The sequence below is a fragment of the Coregonus clupeaformis genome, chromosome 7 (assembly GCF_020615455.1).
Source record: "Coregonus clupeaformis isolate EN_2021a chromosome 7, ASM2061545v1, whole genome shotgun sequence".
Taxonomy (NCBI): Eukaryota; Metazoa; Chordata; class Actinopteri; order Salmoniformes; family Salmonidae; genus Coregonus; species Coregonus clupeaformis.
This window is the reverse complement of record NC_059198.1, coordinates 8,987,302-9,012,015: the sequence shown is the minus strand read 5'-3', so window position 1 is coordinate 9,012,015 and position 24,714 is coordinate 8,987,302. Positions and strand designations below refer to the sequence as shown.

Here is a 24,714-nt window from a genome sequence, read left to right as displayed (position 1 = left end):
TGCAGATCTTCTCCAAGTCATTAAGGTTTCGAGGCTGACGTTTGGCAACTCGAACCTTTAGCTCCCTCCACAGATTTTCTATGGGATTAAGGTCTGGAGACTGGCTAGGTCACTCCAGGACCTTAATGTGCTTCTTCTTGAGCCACTCCTTTGATGCCTTGGCCGTGTGTTTTGGGTCATTGTCATGCTGGAATACCCATCCACGACCCATTTTCAATGCCCTGGCTGAGGGAAGGAGGTTCTCACCCAAGATTTGACGGTACATGGCCCCGTCCATCGTCCCTTTGATGCGGTGAAGTTGTCCTGTCCCCGTAGCAGAAAAACACCCCCAAAACATAATGTTTCCACCTCCATGTTTGATGGTGGGGATGGTGTTCTTGGGGTCATAGGCAGCATTCCTCCTCCTCCAAACACGGCGAGTTGAGTTGATGCCAAAGAGCTCCATTTTGGTCTCATCTGACCACAACACTTTCACACAGTTCTCCTCTGAATCATTCAGATGTTCATTGGCAAACTTCAGACGGGCCTGTATATGTGCTTTCTTGAGCAAGGGGACCTTGCGGGCGCTGCAGGATTTCAGTCCTTCACGGCGTAGTGTGTTACCAATTGGTTTTGGTGACTATGGTCCCAGCTGCCTTGAGATCATTGACAAGATCCTCCCGTGTAGTTCTGGGCTGATTCCTCACCGTTCTCATGATCATTGCAACTCCACGAGGTGAGATCTTGCATGGAGCCCCAGGCCGAGGGAGATTGACAGTTATTTTGTGTTTCTTCCATTTGCGAATAATCGCACCAACTGTTGTCACCTTCTCACCAAGCTGCTTGGCGATGGTCTTGTAGCCCATTCCAGCCTTGTGTAGGTCTACAATCTTGTCCCTGACATCCTTGGAGAGCTCTCTGGTCTTGGCCATGGTGGAGAGTTTGGAATCTGATTGATTGATTGCTTCTGTGGACAGGTGTCTTTTATACAGGTAACAAACTGAGATTAGGAGCACTCCCTTTAATAGTGTGCTCCTAATCTCACCCCGTTACCTGTATAAAAGACACCTGGGATACAGAAATCTTTCTGATTGAGAGGGGTCAAATACTTGTTTCCCTCATTAAAATGCAAATCAATTTATAACATTTTTTACATGTGTTTTTCTGGATTATTTTGTTGTTATTCTGTCTCTCACTGTTCAAATAAACCTACCATTAAAATTATAGATTTCTTTGTCAGTGGGCAAACGTACAAAATCAGCAGGGGATCAAATACTTTTTTCCCTCACTGTAGATAAAGTGAATGTAAACCTCATATCTCTATGTGACAAAAACATAAATATTCACTGTGCAGTGTAAGACTATCATAAGCAATATGGCTTCACCTTTCAGTCTACTCCCTATACAATTTCACATTTTCAACTTAATGATGTTATGCCTCCATAAATGTTAATAAATGTCATCCTAGAATAAGAAATAACCTATGTGTGTGTGTCTGTGTGTGTGTGTGTGTGCGTGCGTGCATGTGTGTGCATGCGTGTGTATGTGTGTATGTCCTTGTGTGCATGTCTGTGTATTTGTGTTTTGACCCAATACTGTTTTCGAAAATATGTGTGTGATTTGTCGTAACCCAGTTCTGTCTGTATGTCAGTGTATCAGTGTGTTGGTGGTGATTACCTGTTGTGAGAGGACCAGATGGTCCCCTCTCTCCCAGCTGGAGGAGCCGGTCAAAAGAGGGACCATCTATACTACACACCACCTGGAGCAACCACAGAGGACAATCAAAGCACCTGATAGAGAAAAATGATCAAACCCCACAAAACAGCCCCTTAAAGCAATATGCCATTTCTCATCACCAAGGGGAAGTGAAAATATAACAGTGACTAAATTTGTTTACCGACCACATTAGGAGTTGTACAATTTTCTAATTGCAGGAGAACTGCCGGTTCTACCAATTGTACTTCAAAAGCAGTGACAAACTGCACATCCCTCAGAGCTACAAAATACATCAAAGTCCCCTAGAAAGGGATGGACACCCGGTCCCTTTCACAGGAATTAATTTGGCCACTATGCTTAAGTCTGAATGAAAGGTTGTGTGGGTTTAATGAGTTTGGAACCCAAGGATAGCCTTGGGCACACTCCTGGCCCTGCATGAACCCTGCTAAGGTCACTGGGAGCAAGCACCCATGATGTGGCCCTCACTTGCTGTTTGCCCATAGCCTAAATAGAACCGCTGCCGTTTACAGTGCCCTGCTCTGCTTTAAATTGAGTTAAATGGATTCAGAACATTGTTTCTGTGGGATGTTTTGAGTTTGATGAGCTCTGATGCCCTTTGCTGTTCGCTGGGCTGTGCTGACTGGCTCACAGTGCCACAGGTGTATAGATTATATTGTTGGACCGAGAGAAACCCCCGATCACAGGTTCGCTCATGGCACATTGTGCTGATTTAACAGCAGGTTTGCTCGCTGAAGGCCTCACCAGTAATTATGTGCTTGTTTCAGCACAGAGGACAGGAGGTGATATAGACATGTCTTGGTTATATAAAGGTTACATTGGTAAGGGGGTTAGGCAGAACCTGTAGGCCTATTTATCAACCTATGTAAACGTATAGGACTTATAGGTTTATGCTTGATGTACTGGATACATGGACAAGGGGGGCTATAATCACTGATCCATGTATCACTTCCTTGCCTGTTTCTCAAAATCATGCAGCTCACCGCATTCAAGGCCTAGTCATTTTCTAAGACTGGCAGACTGTGCTGACCTCTGGTGTAACAAGACGGTATGGCATATATGGCAAATAAATAATATCTCATATATATATATATATTGTATATCTCTATAATTTCACTGTAAATGTCATCAATTTGGTATAAATGATAGGACTGTCACTGACTGTCAGTAACCGCTTAGGTTCCTAATGGCAGCCATAGAGATGTCAATCAGTTTTTGATCAGTTGCTCGGTTGTTGATTGAGCATCCCTTGTGTTCCATTTTCAAGCCCAACCAGGCCTGAAATGTCGATAACAGAACGTTTGCCTAGTGGTTTGTTTTCCGCACGGCCTACTTTGTGTGTCAAAGTGACAATGGTTTTGTTTTACTTACTGTACAATTTAATTTCAAAGTATTTTGCCTCGTCTAACACACAATTATTTGTCTGACGGCTAAATACCGCCAGGTGAGTAGCCATGTAGCTAGCCGAATGCAATGTCAATGAATGATTTGCTGATGATGGAAATACTTTTGCTAGCATTGGCTTGTGGCTAAGTTACCTCGCTAATGCTATAATTTCTACATGCCCACGATTAATGGGATTTCTACGGATTTCTTATATTATTTTTTGGGAAAGTATCCTGGTCACGCCACCAATATAACTGTGTTAAGAGTCAAAAGGGGAGGGGAAACCCCGCCTAGAGAGATACCACTTGGTTTTTGGAAGCAAATAGTGGGGTGGAACTAAAAGACGTTAATCATTTACATAAAGAAGGAGTGACTATGTATGTTGTGTAAAAATGAAACTGTATAAAATGAGAGCTCCGAGTCAGGATGGACCAGCTCGGCTTGTTACTTTGTAATAAAGTCTATACTGAATTCACAAGCTCCGGTGTCTGAGAGATATTTTAGAGAAGTATTTCCACGACAGCTGCTGTGGAACTCTCCGCCATACCTGCTCCCTGCCGTGGAGTGTCAGCTGCACCGCAGACAATCTGGTAAAGATCATCAGAGACGTAAGTGAACATAGCACCACTATCAGATAGCCTGTATAGACAACCCGCTGGGCCATTTTGGGGAATGATCTGACTTGTATACTTATTCATTTACGTAATTTAGCAGACGCTCTTATCCAGAGCGATTTACAAATTATTCAATCCAAGATGGCGTAGTAGTCCAGTTCTGTTTTTGTCGTGTGTCTATAAATAGCCTGTAAATACCCTGTTTTTGTTGTTGTATTTTTCATACATATTTCCCTATCAGACTTTTTATCCTTATACAAAATATACTTTCCTGCAACCCGCCTCACTCAATGTGGAACGGATTCTATTATTGACTTACCTTTTATCTAGAATCTCCAGTTGAAACTAGCTAGCCAGCTAACTAGCTACTTGCTATTAGCCACAGTTAGCGGTATTTCACCCAGAACATTGGATTTCTTTCCCCTGCGGGATTAATTTAATCACTGGACATTAATCACCGGATCGCAACTAGCTAGTCGCAACCGAATGGATGTTGCTGTCTGGCTAATCACCACTGCCCCCGATGCAAGCACCAGTTAGCCTCGAGCTAGCCTCATATCTACCTCTAGGTCTACCGGACGGGAGTAGCCAGCTAACTAGCTACTTGCTATCAGCTACCGTTAGCGGTTTTTCACCATTGTCCGTGGCCTGCACCACTCACCAGCCAGCTCTAGTCTGGACTATTGCGTTATCGACCCAGAACATATCAGTTTTTCTGCCGGAATCACTGGACCTTTAACTCCGGATTCATCGCTACCAGCTAGCTGCAATAAAATGGACGCTGTGGTCTGGCTAATCATCCTGAGCTAGGCCCATCTCCCGGCTATCTACCTCTCTGTCAACCGGATGGGACCACCTAGTGTTGACACGGAGCCCCGCCGATCCTACACGACTGGTCTGCCGACGAAATCGTCTGATGTGGTTACGACGTCGACCACGAAGATTCCATCTGCTAGCCCCGGCCCGCTAGCACACGCTAACCGTGGCCTCTTACTCGCTAGTGCTTTAGCAGCCTCCGAACTATCCGATTGCTGTGCACCGGACCTTATGATAACTCAGCTATACAGCTGATGTCTGCTGGACTGTTCCTTTTTACGGTACTACATCCTGTTTATGTTTAGCCTCAGCCCAAACATGGTTAGCTTATTGTTGTTTCGGTTATTTCTAATTGTACTATTTCACTGTAGATCGCCCAGCCCAGCTAAACCTGCCTTAGATAGCTCCTTTGTCCCACCCCCCATACACGCGGAGACCGACTCAATTGGTGCCTCCAGTGATGCTATCTCTTTCATTGTTACCCAACGCTTAGGTTTACCTCCACTTTACTCATATCCTTCCATATCCTTGTCTGTACATAATGCCCTGAATCTTTTCTACAACACCCGGAAATCTGCCCCCTTTATTCTATGTACCCAACGCACTAGAAGACCAGTTCTTAAAGCCTTTAGCCTTATCCTTATTCTAGTCCTCCTCTGTTCCTCTGGTGATGTAGAGGCTAACCCAGGCCCTGCAGCCCTCAGTATCACTCCTACTCCCCAGGCGCTATCATTTGCTGACTTCTGTAATCGCAAAAGTCTTGGTTTCTTGCACGTAAATATCAGAAGTCTACTTCCTAAGTTTGAGTTATTCACTGCGTTAGCACACTCCGCCAACCCTGATGTTCTAGCAGTGTCTGAATCCTGGCTCAGGAAGGCCACCAAAAATTCTGAAATTTCCATCCCCAACTATAACATTTTCCGTCTAGATTGAACTGCCAAAGGGGGTGGAGTTAGCCTGCAGAGCTCTATCATACTATCCAGGTCTGTGCCCAAACAGTTTGAGCTTCTACTTCTAAAAATCCACCTTTCCAGAAATAAGTCCCTCACTGTTGCCGCTTGCTACAGACCCCCCTCAGCCCCCAGCTGTGCCCTGGACACCATATGTGAATTGATTGCCCCCCATTTATCCTCAGAGTTTGTACTGCTTGGTGACCTAAATTGGGATATGCTTAATACCCCGGCCATCCTACAATCCAAACTAGATGCCCTCAATCTCACGCAAATTATCAACGAACCTACCAGGTACAACCCTAAATCCGTAAACATGGGTACCCTCATAGATATCATCCTGACTAACATACCCTCTAAATACACCTCAGCTGTCTTCAACCAGGATCTCAGCGATCACTGCCTTATTGCCTGCGTCCGTAACGGGTCCGCGGTCAAACGACCACCCATCATCACTGTCAAACGCTCCCTAAAACACTTTAGCGAGCAGGCCTTCCTAATTGACCTGGCCCAGGTATCCTGGATGGATATAGATCTCATTCCGTCAGTAGAGGATGCCTGGTTGTTCCTTAAAAGTAATTTCCTCTCAATCTTAAATAAACATGCCCCATTCAAAAAATACAGAACTAAGAACCGATATAGCCCCTGGTTCTCCTCAGACTTGACTGCCCTTGACCAGCACAAAAACATCCTGTGGCGTACTGCATTAGCATCAAATAGCCCCCGCGATATGCAACTTTTCAGGGAAGTTAGGAACCAATATACACAAGCAGTCAGGAAAGCAAAGGCTAACTTTTTCAAACAGAAATTTGCATCCTGTAGCACTAACTCCAAAAAGTTTTGGGACACTGTAAAGTCCATGGAGAATAAGAGCACTTCCTCCCAGTTGCCCACTGCACTGAGGCTAGGAAACACTATCACCGCCGATAAATCTACAATAATTGAGAATTTCAACAAGCATTTTGCTACGGCTGGCCATGCTTTCCATCTGGCTACCACTACCCCGGCCACCAACTCTGCACCCTCCGCTGCAACTTGCCCATGCCCCCCCCCCGCTTCTCCTTCACACAAATTCAGACAGCTGATGTTCTGAAAGAGCTGCAAAATCTGGACCCCTACAAATCAGCTGGGCTAGACAATCTGGACCCTTTCTTTCTAAAACTAGCCGCCGAAATTGTCGCAACCCCTATTACTAGTCTGTTCAACCTCTCTTTCGTAACGTCTGAGATCCCCAGAGATTGGAAAGCTGCCGCGGTCATCCCCCTCTTCAAAGGGGGTGACACTCTAGATCCATCCTGCCCTGCCTTTCGAAAGTATTTGAAAGCCAAGTTAACAAACAGATCACCGACCATTTCGAATACCACCGTACCTTCTCCGCTATGCAATCCGGTTTCCGAGCTGGTCATGGGTGCACTTCAGCCACGCTCAAGGTCCTAAACGATATTATAACCGCGATTGATAATAGACAGTACTGTGCAGCCGTCTTCATCGACCTGGCCAAGGCTTTCGACTCTGTCAACCACCGCATTCTTATTGGCAGACTAAATAGCCTTGGTTTCTCAAATGACTGCCTCGCCTGGTTCACCAACTACTTCTCAGATAGAGTTCAGTGTGTCAAATCGGAGGGCCTGTTGTCTGGACCTATGGCAGTCTCTATGGGGGTGCCACAGGGTTCAATTCTTGGGCCGACACTTTTCTCCGTGTATATCAATGATGTCGCTCTTGCTGCTGGTGACTCTCAGATCCACCTCTACGCAGACGACACCATTTTGTATACATCTGGCCCTTCATTGGACACTGTGTTAACAAACCTCCAAACGAGCTTCAATGCCATACAACACTCCTTCAGTAGCCTCCAACACTAGTAAAACTAAATGCATGCTTTTCAATCGAACGCTGCTGGCACCCGCCCACCCGACTAGAATCACCACTCTCGACGGGTCTGACCTAGAGTATGTGGACAACTACAAATACCTAGGTGTCTGGTTAGACTGTAAACTCTCCTTCCAGACTCACATTAAGAATCTCCAATCCAAAGTTAAATCTAGAATCGGCTTCCTATTTCGCAACAAAGCCTCCTTCACTCATGCTGCCAAACATGCCCTCGTAAAACTGACTATCCTACCGATCCTTGACTTCGGCGATGTCATTTACAAAATAGCCTCCAACACTCTACTCAGCAAATTGGATGTAGTCTATCACAGTGCCATCCGTTTTGTCTCCAAAGCCCCATACACTACCCACCACTGTGACCTGTACGCTCTTGTTGGCTGGTCCTCACTACATGTTTGTCGTCAAACCCACTGGCTCCAGGCCATCTATAAATCACTGCTAGGCAAATCCCCGCCTTATCTTAGCTCATTGGTCACCATAGCAGCACCCACCCGTAGTCTGCGCTCCAGCAGGTATATCTCACTGGTCATTCCCAAAGCCAACACCTCCTTTGGCCGCCATTCCTTCCAGTTCTCTGCTGCCAATGACTGGAACGAATTGCAAAAATCTCTGAAGCTGGAGACTCTTATCTCCCTCACTAACTTTAAGCATCAGTTGTCAGAGCACCTTACCGATCACTGCACCTGTACACAGCCCATCTGAAATTAGCCCACCCAACTACCTCATCCCTATATTGTTATTTATTTTGCTCTTTTGCACCCCAGTATCTCTATTTGCACATAATCTCTTGCACATCTAGCATTCCAGTGTTAATACTATTGTAATTATTTTGCACTATAGCCTATTTATTGTCTTACCTCCATAACTTGCTACATTTGCACACACTGTATATATATTTTCTGTTGTATTTTTGACTTTATGTTTTTTTTACCCCATATGTAACTCTGTGTTGTTTTTATCGCACTGCTTTGCTTTATCTTGGCCAGGTCGCAGTTGTAAATGAACTTGTTCTCAACTGGCTTACCTGGTTAAATAAAGGTGACATATTTGAATTTTTTTTAAATGGCTGCTGATAGCTCATAATAACCTTGTACCTCTTCCTCAGAGAGGGATTCATTTTTCTGTGGTGTCGCCACGGAAACTGCCAGCGTTACGGGCACTGTTCGACAGGGCGTCGCCAGTAGGGGGACCAGTCGACCCCCACCCAGACTACAACCAAGACCCCTTCCACTTGATCCTGCTCAGGGCTATCTCACTTCCTGGTGAGGAGCAGCACCAGAAAGACTCTGCTGATACACATCAGAATTGACAGAGAACAGAATGATACAAGTCAGTATCGGCCCATCTAATTCTAAAATGTTTCTTTCTCCAGTGTCATCAGTGGGAGGATGGGCCCTCTCAAACCAGTCCTGCCCCCTCAACCCCTGCCTGTCAGTCAGCCTCCTCTTGGTCCCGCCTCGCAGGCTCCTCCACCAATAAGCACGGCCCATCCATATCAGGTACTGAAGATACGTTTTCACTTGGCAGCTTTTATCAGCCCATACAGCATGTATGCCATTGGATTGACAGGCTCTTAGCTGACACAGTGTTCTCTCTCCCTCTCTTGCTGCCTTGTCAGCCCCCACCTTCCCTTAACGCGGCCCAGGCAGCTGCACAGATGGCTGTAGAGGCAGCCAACAACCAGAAGAGTCGCTGTGAGTACCAATAGCCTGCATTTTTCTATCCTCTGTCAACAGTATGGTTGAATATCGGCCCAGTTTGATTGTTAGTCTATTACAGGGGTGTTCAACTCTTACCCTACGAGGTCCGGAGCCTGCTGGTTTTCTGTTCTACCTGATAATTAATGTTACCCACCTGGTGTCCCAGGTCGAAATCAGTCCCTGATTAGAGGGTTAGAATGCGGGAAGAAAAACCCAGTGGAACTGGCTTCTAGGTCCAGAGTTGGATATGAGGGGTCTATAATGTCTGTTACCTTGTCTTTTTTTGGCATCCCCCATCTAGTCCCAGGCATGGTCAATCCTGGTCCCCCATTCAGCGGTCAGTCAACTCTTCCATCTGTAGCAGGAGGAAGTTGGCTCCCTCCAGTCAGCCCAGCCTATCCACAGTCACCACAGTTTCCACACCCATGTTGCCTCAGCAACAAGCCCCTCCCCCGCAGCAGCAACAAGTCCAGCCGCCAGGACAACCACAGCCCAATCAGCAGCAGCCGGTGCCCCTCAGCAGCAGCAGCCCACGGCCAATCAGCAGACGCCTCCATCCTCACAGCCTGGCATGGTGAGGCCTGTCAATATGTTGCATCATCATCCCACAATACTCCACATCAATATTCAACTTCTCTGCCTCCAGTCAAGTTGTCTTTCTCTCCCTCTAACGCTCTCTCTTTCTCTTCTGATAGCCTGGTGTGTCTGTAGCCCAGGCGAATCCGATTGGGGGGCAGCAGCAAGGCGTAGCCAATAAGATTGTAGCATGGAGTGGGGTACTGGAGTGGCAAGAGGTGAGGGAAACTAGAACTTTGTGTAAACATGCTGCTGAAGAGGTCTATACATCTTCTATTTGTGTGTTCAAGTCATCCTCTGGCTTTGTAAGGAAATGTTATAACAAGGTCTGCAACAAAGTTAAGCTTGGAACTGATTGAATGAACTGTCATTGATTGGGATGTGATTAATCATACTATACCTTTGTAATTGATTTCACCTCCGGTCAAAGTGATTGCATTACTTGACATGGTTGAACCTGTTTTAGGGGAACATGCATTTTAATGATCTAAAATACTAATCAACTCTGGAGATGTTTGTGTTTCCAAGCCATTCGAAAACCTGACTTGATCAGTAATCAATAAGTATTGACTGATTTAGACTTCTTCTGTGATACCTGTTGGCCATGAAGCCCTATCACACAACAATGGGCAGCAAGCCTACACACTGTAACCAACACACAGTTAGACAATGGAGCGTCACCACAAAATCACCAAACACATAGACAATAGACATAGTATTGCCACAGGTCACTAAAGTGCATCTGAACTCACGTATCAATAGATGGAGCATTCAGGTTAGATTTGTATGTCTTGTTATGTTCAGGTCAGGATATTGCTGGATCCAAATCTTAATCTCCCCTAATTCACGAGAGTCCTCCCAAATGCTGTACAGTACACATATAAAGAACCTATACATCTGGTCTTTAATCCCAACACAATGCAGTAGTAATGGTCAACAGGGACTCCAGCAGAGCTGAACAATCTGGGATTGATTAACTATTGATCCACTATGGATCCCCTGAAGATGAACGCTGCTGCTTATTTTCCTGTAGGATCGGCACCATCGATCCTCTTCACAATGTTCCACTGGCAGCACTATTTGGCATGTTGTGTCATTTCTAACATGGAGGTTTTTAATCAAACGGTGTCCCTGGGTGTAGGACCGAAGCCCCCTAGTCACTCTGTATGCTAACTTCCAAACCTCTCCTTCCATTTCTCCAAACATTCCTCTCCTCCCTCCCTACCCCCCCCACCCACCCTCTCTCCATCCATCACTTCAGAAGCCCAAAGCCTCGTCTATGGATTCCAATACCAAACTCACGCGCTCCCTGCCCTGCCAGGTGCAAGTCAACCAAGGAGAGAACCTGTGAGTGTTTCACTGCAACTGTCTTTGATATCATGCCAGTGTCAGCTGCACTGATTGGTCATTGTATGTATTGCTATATGTATGGAGAGTTCTGATTGGTTTGTTCCCTGTTCTTCATGACAGAAATGCAGACCAGTGGCCACAGAAGCTCATCATGCAATTGATCCCACAAAAGCTACTGGTGACAGAACACTCTCTGCGTGTGTGTTCAGAAATTACTCGATGACATTAAGAATAGAGAATTCTAAATAAATTATTTGTCCCTCTCCAGACAACACTTCGTCCACTCTTCAGAAACTCTAGAATGGTTCAGTTTCTCTTCACCAACAAAGATGTGGCGTCACTAAAAGGTCTTTATCGTATCATGGCCAATGGATTTGTAAGTACAGCTCTTCTGCTTCACATTCTCTATTTTTGCTGCCATCTGTCCCTATCCTTTTCCATGTTAATGTTCAGTACAGTGGAGTCTCAACAATAGACATCAGCAGTTCCCTCCATTATGGACTAGGCAGATATAAATAGGCTACAGTTACACTCTTAAAACACTAGAGGGGGCACCATGTTGCTCATCATTTAGTAAACAGCTACAGAGATTTTCAACACCTTTGGGCGTTATAGAAAAAATGCATGCAGCCTGTGAGATTTACCCAGGTCTTATTGAATTCAGGTCAGGTTGACTGGTTTTGTATCACATGAACTATGACGAGGGCTGTGACAGACAAACAGTACTGACCTCTGACCTATGTCCGCCCTCTGGCTGCAGACGGGGTGCGTCCACTTCCCCCACAGCGCCCCCTGTGAGGTGCGGGTGCTCATGCTGCAATACTCCTCCAAGAAGAGGATTTTCATGGGCCTCATCCCCGACGACCAGAGCGGCTTCGTCAACGGCATCCGACAGGTCATCACCAACCATAAACAGGTCCAGCAGCACCGCTCGGTGAGTCGGACAGACACAGGTCATCACCAACCACAAGCACTGCTCAGTGCGTCAGACAGACAGGTCCAGCAGCACCACTCGGTGAGTTAGGAGGGAATAAAGGGATTAAACCTGGAGAAAAGGGGGTAGTATACACGCTAGTGACTGGAGCTGATAGAGCATGGCGTTTGCATCGCCAGGGTTGTGGGTTCGATTCCCACGGGGGGCCAGTATAAAAAAATATATGTATTCACGAACTGTAAGTCGCTCTGGATAAGAGCGTCTGCTAAATGACTAAAATGTAATGTAAATGTCTATACTAGGCCAGCACAGTGGAAGGGCTTCCCAAGAGCAGTCTTGGGCCAATGAGGTGGTCAATTGCTGAAAATGTTTTCCAGTTTGAGAGCACCACCCCTTTTCGTGTAAGGAATATCATGTACATGTCTGGTTTGATCTCGATTACAGCAAACACAATTCTAACAACCCTTAGGATAGAGTGTTGTCTATCTGTTTGAAATGAAACTGTGTTTTCCTTCAGGTAAACATTTAGCGTGCTGATTTTTTGTGACAGAGAAACGGAATGCCTCAGTTACAAATCCAACCTACCTGTGGTCTACATGACTTCCATTATATCCTCACAGCCTTTCTGCTCCCATTATAGTTGATGCCGCCTGTCTACTCATGCTGCTAATGTTATGTGAAAAACATGTTAGACCGTGTGTAGTTAGAGACGACAGACATGAAATTATGATGAAGACGTTTTTTTTTGCCTTGTGACCATTACATATTCAAAACTGCATCGCTAATGGAGACTTGCTATGGCAATCTCAACACAATTAAAATTTCAATTATTTGATCGTTTGGGGTATTTTTTTTTGGAATAGTGTTACTGGTGATTAGATATGATTTTATAACCGTGAAAGACCAAATTGAATATTTTCCCAGAACCATACAGATGACTTGATGTTACAGGTCCAATGCAACTGTTTTTCTCAATATCAAATCATTTCTGGGTAACAATGAAGTACCTTACTGTAATTGTATTCAATTATAATAAATAAGTTTGTTTTATTAAAAACTATATAGAAAATGTCTTTGAATAAATTAATAATTTGAAATGTCACATGCATAATTTAATTTAGAAAAGGCTTTTTCAGTGTTAAAATAGGCATATAATTTTTTTGTTGCTAAAATGAGTACTCACCAGTATTTGAATACAAACGTCCATGCACATCCCTAGTTAAAATGGTCAAAAACAGCTTCTTAGCCAAGAGCATTTTCTTAAGCTGTCTGGGAGTGGTCTGAGTGGGGAGGGGAAAACTGAAAACTAGCTGTTATTGGCAGAGAGGTTTGGAACTCTCTCTTATTGGTCTATTAACTAATTTACCGCCTGGTGATGTCAACAGGCAGGCCAAAACTCCATCCTACCAAAACAGGCTAATATTTCAGATGGTCTTTTCAAACAGGTCTTACACTAAAAGAGCATTATCATAATTTCCACAATTTCATAATATTATTCCAACCTCAGTGTGTAAAACACAGGAAAATGACGTTTTGACTGCACTGGGCCTTTAATGTGTGCTCTGGGTGTTTTTAGGCAGGCTGCTGAGTTAAATAGGAAGTCCACAGGGAAGAGAGAGGAGAAAATAGAGGAGAGGAGACGGACAGCTTTTATCCTCTGAGAGACTACAGATCCTAATTTTCCCCACGGGCCACATTTGGTCTTCACCGAGGTCTGGAGGGCCGCACTTCAAATGGGTTATATTTCCTCGCCGTCAAAATTTGCAAAAATAGTCCACCATCCATCACTTTTGGAATTTACTATGCTCCCTGACTGTCTAGCTTTCGTTTCGATGACTGTTAGCAAACTGGACAGAGTGAAGAGACTATAAATGTAGGTAAATTATAATTTCTACACAGTTTCGATTTGGTTTTAGTCATTTCAATGTCGATTGAGATTGGTTTTCCCCCCGAAAAAAACACACTGGCCTTGAGTTTGACACATGTCGTAGATGGTTGTGTTGTCTCATCCAGTGCCAGGATTAGACAGGTTAGGATAGGCAGGAATTCCATTATAAGAGATATACTGTACATATGTGTCACAGTTAATAGGGATGTTGGTTACACATGTAAACATTACACTAGAAAAGTACATTTGTTGGTTCTCTTCTCCAGTTGGGTTCAGGAGGGCCGATGCCAGGGCCGCCTGGCCAGGTTCAACCCAATCAGAACTTCCTCAACCGGCCGCAGGGGCCCATCCCTGTCTCCCATGGCAACGTGCAGCAGCAGGTACTGTGATTAATCCTGTGGTGTCTCAGCTTGTGCACTCCTCCTCTCCTCCCTCTCCCTTCTCCCCTCACATGCTCCTCCTGTCTGCATCTCCTGTTTCTATTGTCTCGCAATGACTTTCATCTCCTCCTCTCCTTCTGCACCTCCTCTTCCACCTCTTCTCTCTCTCTCCTCTGTTCAGTCTGTGGTGGTGGGCATGCCCTCTGTTAGTCAGGTCACTCTGATGGAGGAACAGCAGAGACAGGCCAACCTGGTGAGACTCACACACATATACACAAAAACTCTCACCCAGAATACATAAAAAAAATGCAATGAAATTTACCAGGCACAAACTCTCACTGTGCTCGTTTTGGCACCAGCCTGGTTGGTGAGCAGCTCCTCTCCACTCTGCATGTGTTGGCTACTCTCTCACACTGTCTCAATGGGTGCTCACTTCTACCAATGTAGCCTGCCCAGCATGTTCTGGGTTCAGAGAGTTACATTGTTACATTCGGCCTGTTTCTCTTTTTAAAATGAACCCGGTACACGATTCCACTGAATCATATGGTACAGTGCCTTCAGAAAGTATTCATAGCCTTTGGCTTATTTCATATTGTGTTGTTACAGCCTGGATTCAAAATGGATTACATATTTTAAAAAATCTCACCCATCTACACACAATACCCCATAATGACAAAGTGAAAACGTGTTTAGAAATGTTTGCAAATGTATTGAAAATGAAATACTGAAATATCTCATTAACCTAAGTATTCACACCGCTGAGTCAATACTTTGTAGAAGCACCTTTGGCAGCGATTACAGCTGTGAGTCTTTCTGGGTAAGTCTCTAAAAGCTTTGCACACCTTTTGTACTATATTTGGCCATTATTCTTCTTACAATTCTTTTAAGCTCTGTCAAGTTGATTGTTGATCATTGCTAGACAGCCATTTTCAAGTCTTGCCATAGATTTTCAAGCCAATTTAAGTAAAATTGTAACTAGGCCACTCAGGAACATTCAATGTCGTCTTGGTAAGCAACTCCAGTGTAAATTTGGTATTGTTTTAGGTAATTGCCCTGCTGAAAGATGAATTCCTCTCCCAGTATCTGTTGGAAAGCAGACAACCAGGTTTTCCTTTAGGATTTTGATTGTGCTTATAGCTGTGTTCCATTTATTTTTATCCCAAAAAAACTCCCTAGTCCTTGACGATGACAAGCATACCCATAACATGATGCAGCCACCGCCATGCTTGAAAATATGAAGAGTGGTACTCAGTCATGTGTTGTTGGATTTGCCCCAAATATAACGCTTTGTTTTCAGGACAAAAAGTTCATTTCTTTGTCACATTTTAAGTGCCTTGTTGCAAACAGGATGCATGTTTTGAAATATATTCTGTACAGCAGGGTTCCCCAACTGGCGGTGATTTTATTTGGCCCCCCAAGTGTTCTGACCCCCCCTACCCCACCCAAAGTATTTGTATTGTTTTATTGTTGGACATAAAGGACTGTAAAAACACCAGCGAATCAGCTCCAAGGGATTTTAATTTAGGAAATCTGTTCCAAGGTATTCCCATATATAATAGAGAGATATATGTGATTGTGTATGAATTTAAGCAAGGTTTGAAATGATTATATTTTAGTCAAATATATCTGTTTGGGCTTCTTGCGGTCAATTTGCAGTCTACAAATTATTTGTTATTATGTTCCGGCCCCGTGACCATCCGCTCAACAATAAATCGGTCCGTGGCTAAATCTAGTTGATGATTCCTGCTGTACAGGCTTCCATTCTCCTATCACAACCATCAAACTCTGTAACTGTTTTAAAATCACCATTGGCCTCATGGTGAAATCCCTGAGCAGTTTCCTTCCTCTCCGGCAACGGAGTTAGGAAGGACGCCTGTATCTTTGTAGTGACTGGGTGTATTGATACACCATCCAAAGCCTAATTAATATCTTCACCATGCTCAAAGGGATATTCAGCTTCTGTTTTATTTTTATTTTTGACATATCTACTAATCGTTGCCCATCTCTGCGAGGCATTGAAAAGCCTCCCTGGTCTTTGTTGTTGAATCTGTGCTCGAAATTCACTACTCGATTGAGGGACCTTACAGATAATTGTACTGTATGTGTGGGGTACAGAGATGGTCTAGTCATTCATAAATCATGTTAAACACTATTATTGCACACAGAGTGAGTCCATGCAACCTATATGATTTGTTAAGCACAGTTTTACTCCTGAACTTATTTAGGCTTGCCATAACAAAGGGGTTGAATACTTATTGACTCAAGTCTTTTCAGCTTTGAATGTATTATACAAACAAAATTACACTTTGACATTATGGGTTATTGTGTGTAGATCAGTGACACAAAACCTAAATGTAATCAATTTTAAATTCAGGCTGTAACACAACAAAATGTGGAAAAAGTAAAGGGGTGTGAATACTTTTTGAAGGCACTGTATTTAAAGTCTCAATACTTAGTCCTCTTATCTCCCCAACCGTCTTCTAAACCTCTTCGACTTTCTGCTTCTCTTCCAGATGACGATGAGAGCAGCCAGCGCAGCTAATCAGCAGCCGCCCGTCACCGGCGCTCCGCCCAACCAGGTCACTCAGGGTGGACAGGCCCCGCCCCAGGGTGCCATGCTCCGCCTTCCAAACCCAGGAGCCAATCCTCAGCTGCGCAGTCTACTCCTCAGCCAACAGCAGCCAGTAAGAACACAACAGTTAACTCTACCAGTCTTGACCATTATTCATGAAATACATTTGTTGTTGTAGTGCATTCACTTGTAGCCAGGGCTAGACCACTACTGCACACTCTAGAAATGCTTCTAAATATTTAATACTTGTCTCTATTGGTTTATGGAACAGGATATAAGAATGAAGGGGCTAACTACTGTATGATTGATGGTAACCTAGGTGTTGTGTTCCTGTCTCTCAGCAGGGTGGTGTTGGTCACATGCAGGGCATGATGCCTCACCAGGGGCTGGGAGGGCAGCTGGTCCACCCTACTCCAGGAGCGGGCGCCCAAATGCAGGCCCATTGGAGACAGCCCCTGGCAGGTTAGCTACAGCCGTGGACCCCTTCACTCAAATCAAACACTGTAAAGACAGTTTAGAGCTAGACATCAGTGCAAGGATTGGCATTAGAATGGAGTCTGTCATTAGGAAACAATTGTTTCCTAATGATAGATATTTTGTGTGTAAACTGCTACATTCAAAAGGGAGGGTGATCGAACATACAGTCAAGTCCATAAGTATTTGGACAGTGACACAATTTGCATCATTTTGGCTCTGTACGCCACCACAATAGATTTGAAAGGAAACAGTCAAGATGTGCTTTAAGTGTAGACTTTCATCTTTAACGTAAGGGTTTTGTCAAAATTATTGTATGAACCGTGTAGGAATTACAACCATTCTTATACATAGCCCCCAATTTTAGGGGCTCAAAAGTAATTGGACAAACTAACATAATCATACGTTAAATTGTGAGTTTGAATACTTGGTTGCAAATCCTTTGCAGTCAATGACTGCCTGAAGTCTGGAACCCATATACATCACCAGATGCTGGGTTTCTTCCCAGGTGATGCTCTGCCAGGCCTTTACTGCAGCTGTCTTCAGTTCCTGCTTGTTCTTGGGGCGTTTTGCCTTCAGCAAGTGAATGCATGCTCAATTGGATTCAGGTCAGGTGATTGACTTGGCCATTGCAGAACATTCCACTTCTTTGCCTTAAAAAAGTATTGGGTTGCTTTCGCAGAATGCTTCAGGTCATTGTCCATCTGCACTGTGAAGCGCCATCCAATGAGTTTTGAAGTATTTGGCTGAATCTGAGCAGATAATATAGCCCTAAACACTTCAGAATTCATCCTGCTGCTTTTGTCAGCAGTCACATCATCAATAAATACAAGGGAGCCAGTTCCATTGGCAGCCATACATGCCCATGCCATAACACTACCTCCACCATGCTTCACTGATGAGGTGGTATGCTTCGGATCATGAGCAGTTCCTTCCCTTCCATACTCTTGTCTTCCCATCATTCTGGTACAAATTGATCTTTGTCTCATCTGTCCATAGGATGTTGTTCCAGAACTGTACAGGCTTTTTAAGATATTTTTTGACAAACTCTAATCTTCCTGTCTTACTGTTTTTGAGGTTTACCAATGGTTTACATCTTGTGGTAAACCCTCTGTATTTACTCTGGTGAAGTCTTCTCTTGATTGTTGACTTTGACACAGATACGCCTACCTCCTGGAGGGTGTTCCACATCTGGCCAACTGTTGTGAAGGGGTTTTTCTTCACCATGGAAATAATTATTCTGTCATCCACCACAGTTGTTTTCCGTGGTCTTCCGGGCCTTATGGTGTTCCTGAGCTCACCAGTGCGTGCTTTCTTTTTAAGACTATTTGGCCACACCTAATATTTTTGCTATCTCTGATGGGTTTGTTTTGATTTTTCAGCCTAATGATGGCTTGCTTCACTGGCAGTGACAGCTCTTTGGACTTCATATTGAGGGTTAACAGCAACATATTCCAAATGCCACACTTGAAATCAACTCTAGACCTTTTATCTGCTTACTTGTAAATGAACTAATGAGGGAATAACACACACCTGGCCATGGAACAGCTGAGCAGCCAATTGTTCAATTACTTTTGGTCCCTTAAAGGGGGACCACATATATAAAGTGCTGTAATTCCTACACCGTTCACCCGATTTGGATGTAAATACCCTCAAATTAAAATCATATTCATTATTTAATTTCAACTCCAATATGCTGTGGTAGACAGCTAAAATAATAATAACTTGGTTAATGTCCAAATATTTATGGACCAGACTGTATCTCTCCCATCAGTGCCTATGGTTATCAAACTGAGACTCGGCTATATGGCGTTGACACAAGCAGCGGGATGAATTGAGGATGTTGCAGATTAAGGTGATGCACTCGCACAGAGTATCTGCGTATGTGCACGGGTGCCCTTCAGTTTGCTGCAACCTGATCGCTGCGGGACCAAAACAGCGGAGCAGTTTAGACTCGCGCTTCACATTCTTGGTTTTTGCTGAAGTCTGCTCGATAACGCTGTTTACTTCGTGCGTCGCTGACTCTACCTGTAACTCAACAGTAGTTAGTCTATAGTTTATTACCAAGGTGTTTATGATAATGTCATCAATGCACATGTTGCTGTCCCAGGTTAACTCTCTCCTCTCTCTCCCCCTCTCAGGTCAGATGATGGCTGCTGGTCAGAGGGGCCCTGGAGCCCAACCCCCCGGGATGCCCCAGGTGTCCTCCGTCATGGAGGATGAGATTCTCATGGACCTTATTTGAGTTTGCACCCAAAAAGACTACATCCCACAGCAGCCAGCATTTTCAGTTTCATCATGGGGGCAGACTGGGAGATGTCGTTTTCCAAGTTTCTACTCTGGCTTTGTTTTCTGTTTTTTCCTTTTATATCAAAAGAGCAGACAACAGCAGGGAGAATCAGGAGTTTGTACTGTAGAGCTATTGGAGATGATAAGGGGAGGACATGCAAGCACACGCTCTCATGCATATGCAAACACAGACACACACACACACACACACACACCCTGTCACACACCTAATGAAGCCAACCCAATGGGAGGACAGTGTTCATTGCACTGTTGTGTGCTTGTATGGAAACCTGTTTCACATTCATTTAATTGTTTATATGAAATGTCTTTTTTTTATTGAGGTTAAACTTTTTCTGAAGTTGTTTTTTTGAGCTATAGATGACGTTGTTTTATTGAGATGAAATAAAGATGAATTTTGTCAAGGAGCCAACTGATGTGTAGAGTCCTTTTTTAAAAGTGAGTATACACAGATCTGGGCTCTCCAACCCTGTTCCTGGAGAGATACTGTCCTGTAGGCTTTTACTAAAGCCCTAATCTAGCGCACCTGATTCTAATAATTAGCTGGAGCAAAATCCTGCAAGACGGTAGCTCTAAAGGAACAGGGTTGGAGAGCCCTGACGTAGATTGATCTGTACCTGACTGCCTGTTAGACTGTCAGAAATAGTTGGCTATCTGAATGTGTGTTTATTAGCACTTGTCACGAGAATTTCTATCTCTAATTAATCAAACTTAATGCTCTGAATAATTCCCAGAGGGTGTAAGGCTCTGGTTTAATCATGAATTAAACAAAGGTCCACAACCAGCAAGAATGATCTGTATGTTTAATCATGGAGAGCTCTGCCGCCAAAAAACACATATACAGCTTTTATACTTCACACAAAGGCACTTTGCTCCGCCCACCTTTAGGAGGCCTTTAACCAGTTTCTCAGTCCCCTTCATCCTGGAATGTTTGTCTCAGCAGTTTCTAACTCACCCCCTCTGTTAGTGGGTTCATAATGATAACCCTAACACAGTTCACACAGTCATCATCAGTATTGGGGTTAACAATTTTAATCATAATTCCTCTATCAGTCCACCCTTTGACAAAATGTTTACACCCTTAGGATAAATGTATTTACAAGCATGACCAATCTGATCTTCATATGTCAGAACTAATAAACATTTCATCCAATTGCGGTCTTTCAGGGTCTAAGTCCTCGTCATCCACCAAGCCTGGAGGATTGTTTTTCCCACTCCCCTGGTCAGAGTCCGGAGTCGGTCCATCTCTCATCATTTGTTGAGATACTGCATTCACCAACGCCTTACTCACCAATCATCGGACACAGGGAACAAGACAACAACCACATAATACAAGAATACCCATACAAACGCTGACCGCCCCAAAGATGGTGGCTGCTATGGTTTTCCATTTACCAAACATTTCATCAAACCACCCTATCCTCGATGTACTAACTTCTGAGTTCTCAGCTCATTCTTCACATAGAGCAGTTCATTCTGCAAGAGCTCTGGTGACCGTCCCATCCGGTGTGGTGTTGTTAGGGATAAATGTGCAACAATGGCTTATCATTCTATAGACACCGCCCCTTTCTGCCTGATCTAGAGCCAACCTCTTTTCCTAAGTCATGAGTGAGATGGCGGATAATTGTTCAGAGATCCCTTTTACTGCATCCCTAGTCTAGCCAATAAATCGTTGTTGGTAGTAATAGATATAATTAATCCAATCCACAATATTGTTTATTGTCACCCACCAAAAGAATGTGGTAGTAAATCCTTCCGCTAATTCTTTCATAGCTTGGTATCCATCTGGTACCCCCCTTGGTATCCCAATCGCATCCATCTAAATAGGGCTATTCTCCTTCTTGTTAAAACTCCTCCTACGTCTGTTTAACCCTTTCCTTGGTTCCTGGTGACTAATTCTAACTAGCTGAATCAGTAGAACCAGGGCGCACGTATCTAGCCACCCTTTTGGTATTCTTTGCCTTATACTGCCTTTACTGGCACATGCCCACCACACATCGGTTACAGGGGCTGTAAGGTTCAGAATTCTCTCCTGTGCTTCTGAACTTAAGTCAATCACATTACTACTATCTCCAATTGATAATTGGTGATGTCTTTGTTTCTCTTTACCCCCCATCTGGATGTTCAGTCCCGGCCGGTCTCATATCCCCGTCCCCAAGTGTGTTTAAACACTTGAGTCTAGGAACACGAATATAATGGGATTTTATAATCCCAAGTTGCTTATTGACATGTACCCCACCCGTTGGCTACGTCCCTAACCTTTATTTTGAATCCTACAGTCTGCCCTTCTCTGACTCCCATTTTGTAGGCCACTCGTCCTTGACGGTCAGTATGTCGGGTCGCTTCTCTTCTCTTTTACTTCTTAACAATGGTAAGGGCATAGCGTAATTGGTGGTGGATCTTGACATATCAAGACCATTGCTGAGACTATGATGCAGCTCAAGTCACCCATATTCCCAAAAACCGCCAACCCTCTCCTGTCCTCAGTCTTTCTGCTTGGTATTACCCCATACTCACACCCTGAGAACACACTACAGTGATGATAGGTTGGGGTAGGAGATCTTTGTTAACAGAGGTGATCCCCAGACCCTATTGGGTCAGTTCTTCTCTCTAACTCTGCGTGTGTTCAGTGGTGCTTGTATGTGTTCTTACCTTTTTGCAGTGGGTAACGTGGACCCGGGTTGCTCTTTCTGCTATTCTAATGGCGAAGGTAGTGACCAATATAACCTGATAGGGCCCTTCCCAACAGGCCTGCTTCCAGTCTTTCTTCTTTAGGGACTGGATCCTCACCAGTCACCTGGTTACCAGTCTCCTTTAGTTCACCTGTGGGGCACAAAACCTCTGACATACCGGTGTGGTTAATAAACTACCTTCTCACGTTTTCTGCTAGGGTGCTCTTAATTTCTATTTCTGCCTTCTCCGGTCCTCCTAACTCGGGCATTCTGTATGGTCTACCAAATTCCTTCTCCAATGGCAATAACCCTTCTTCATCTGGAGTTCTCCTGATCGTCATTAATACTATCGGTAGACCTTGTACCCCATTTCTTCCTGCTCTCCTGTGTGTTTTCCTTAACCCCTCTCTAATCATACCGTTCACATCAGTATTCTCTTTCTAGACTGTATCTAAAAAAAATGTTTTTTTAAGTGTTTTGTCCTCTCCTTCGTATATTTATTATTTAATCCTACCATCTACTATCATCCCCCCTTTTGACACATGTCACTGCCCATGTGTCAATATTACCACCTACCTAAACAATCACTTAGGTAATATTGGTAATTTATCATCCAATTGTCATCCCTTATTTATTTTTTAGACTGTCCCTTGCTTCTTTATTGCTCCTCCCACTTCCTTTGTCTATTATGGCGGCTAAATTCGACTTTCATTCAGTTCAGAATCAATAGTAATCCAATCAATCAATCCCTTATCTTGTAAAAACACTCATGTTTAGTTCAAACTCTGTTCTTCCCGGGCTTGACCTGAAGACTAATGGTTGGACCTGACAGGTCCATACTTAAATCTTTCAAACCTAACCCAACCCCCTTCATGCTGTAATCAATCAAGAAGATAGCAAAGGAGAGACAAAGGTTTTAGCCTGAACTCTGCTCAACCCTGGCCGCTTTTTCCTCTCTGTTTGAGGAGAGAAGGAAAAGGCTCCCTTCTGCTTTCATTCACTGATAACGTAGGACAGCCGTAGGACAGCCATGGATTCCCACTTCACTTACACACCTCTAAAACATTTAATCTAACCCATGACACATTATTTATTACTGCTCATTCTCTTGCTACAATCTGCAAATGTACCAATAAATTATCTTACCATCATTACTACCCCCTTTTCTGAAAACGAGTCACAACGTCACTTATGCATTCAAAAACAAAATACCAACATTGTTTATTAAACCATAATAAAAATTAAATTAAAATGACAACATCTGATAATACCTCAACTTACCTCTATCCCATAAAGTAATCCAAGATTAGTACAATTGACTAGCAACAGGTATCCCTCATTCATCTCTCTTCTGTTATTTTATGGTTCAAATCATATATCTTATTACCAAATTATAATCTTCTTCACACTTTTCACAGTATTATAAATTACCCTCAACTTGGTAAAATAAACTATCTTAAAGTCCTCTTCTCATGCCTTTAGAATTACCAGTGTGGATGATTAATTAACACCAGAAAGTCAAAACAGAGTTCAGAGGCCATTGAAATAATTCAACAAACTATTCCATCCCATAGTATAGTAAACATTACCATCACTCTAAATATTTCATAAATGTTACTTATCCCAAGTGTTCATTAAGTCCTCATGACATTTATTCTCATAAGAAATCATGTATACCCTAAACTCAGTCAAAAACCGAAAAACTCCTTTAAGACCCATCACCTATGAACTGTTGAAAACCCCCTAAATTCAACATAACAACCCTTTATAAACATCATACTAGGTGTGTTGTTTTTTATTTGAAAAACCCAATTGAAAAACAACAACCAAAAATAACCAGGCCCCACTTAATTTGGTAGCTCACTTTTATGACCTAAATACTGCCTAACTTCACTACTGCTCCCCCTAGCCCTGGGCAACATTCCAATGAGATAAGCTAATCTCTTTCTCCTGGTTATACATTTTGTTAACCTTCAATTACCATCAGTAATCTAAAGATGGTAAGTACACACAAAACATGATACAGATATCCCCAGTCCTAACTCATCAATAATCGTTTGTATCAATCTAATTCCTCATAACTAATCCATAAAACCACTCAAAATTCCTTAAGTATACAATGATTATGTTAAATTGATTACCCTTCAGATCATATCCTCTTTAATCTGCATATTTCATTCATTAGCCAATACAATCACATACTCCGTGTAAGTAAGACATTATATTTTATCCCAGGCATATCCTTAACATAATGCTATAGGAGACTTCCATCAATCCTGGAAGACACTATATAATACCACGTTTCATTAAGTTCACTACACCTTCTAATATAACCCTATAACCCCTTTTTATTAATTTAATCATCGCAACCTGTTGCATTTATGTTTTTTAAAATATAAACCTATTGTTTAATAACTTCATACTTATAACCAATGTTTATTCAAGCCATCATCCTAATAGTCACAACTATATCCTATTGTTCAACGTAC

The 24,714-nt window shown here is 43.4% G+C and overlaps 1 protein-coding gene across 1 annotated transcript; it reads left to right on the top strand.

The window, feature by feature from the left end:
- Nucleotides 1–8,760: 8,760 nt before the first annotated feature.
- On the top strand, nucleotides 8,761–19,960 carry LOC121568962 (mediator of RNA polymerase II transcription subunit 25-like). Its single transcript, XM_045221015.1, has 13 exons — nucleotides 8,761–8,871; nucleotides 8,991–9,066; nucleotides 9,510–9,646; nucleotides 9,768–9,866; nucleotides 10,910–10,995; nucleotides 11,119–11,176; nucleotides 11,267–11,374; nucleotides 11,759–11,932; nucleotides 14,087–14,200; nucleotides 14,382–14,453; nucleotides 16,714–16,884; nucleotides 17,114–17,234; nucleotides 19,388–19,960. The coding sequence occupies exons 1-13, from the start codon at nucleotides 8,761–8,763 to the stop codon at nucleotides 19,489–19,491; spliced, it is 1,431 nt and encodes a 476-aa protein (XP_045076950.1). The 3' UTR covers nucleotides 19,492–19,960.
- The last annotated feature ends 4,754 nt before the right edge of the window (nucleotides 19,961–24,714 follow it).

Excerpts from the sequence above, each read along its gene's own strand:
- LOC121568962 (XM_045221015.1), top strand. The coding sequence starts at position 8,761 with ATGGGCCCTCTCAAACCAGTCCTGCCCCCTCAACCCCTGCCTGTCAGT. Across the intron at positions 8,872-8,990 it reads GCACGGCCCATCCATATCAG|CCCCCACCTTCCCTTAACGC; the intron begins GTACTGAAGATA and ends CTGCCTTGTCAG. Across the intron at positions 11,933-14,086 it reads AGGTCCAGCAGCACCGCTCG|TTGGGTTCAGGAGGGCCGAT; the intron begins GTGAGTCGGACA and ends TCTCTTCTCCAG.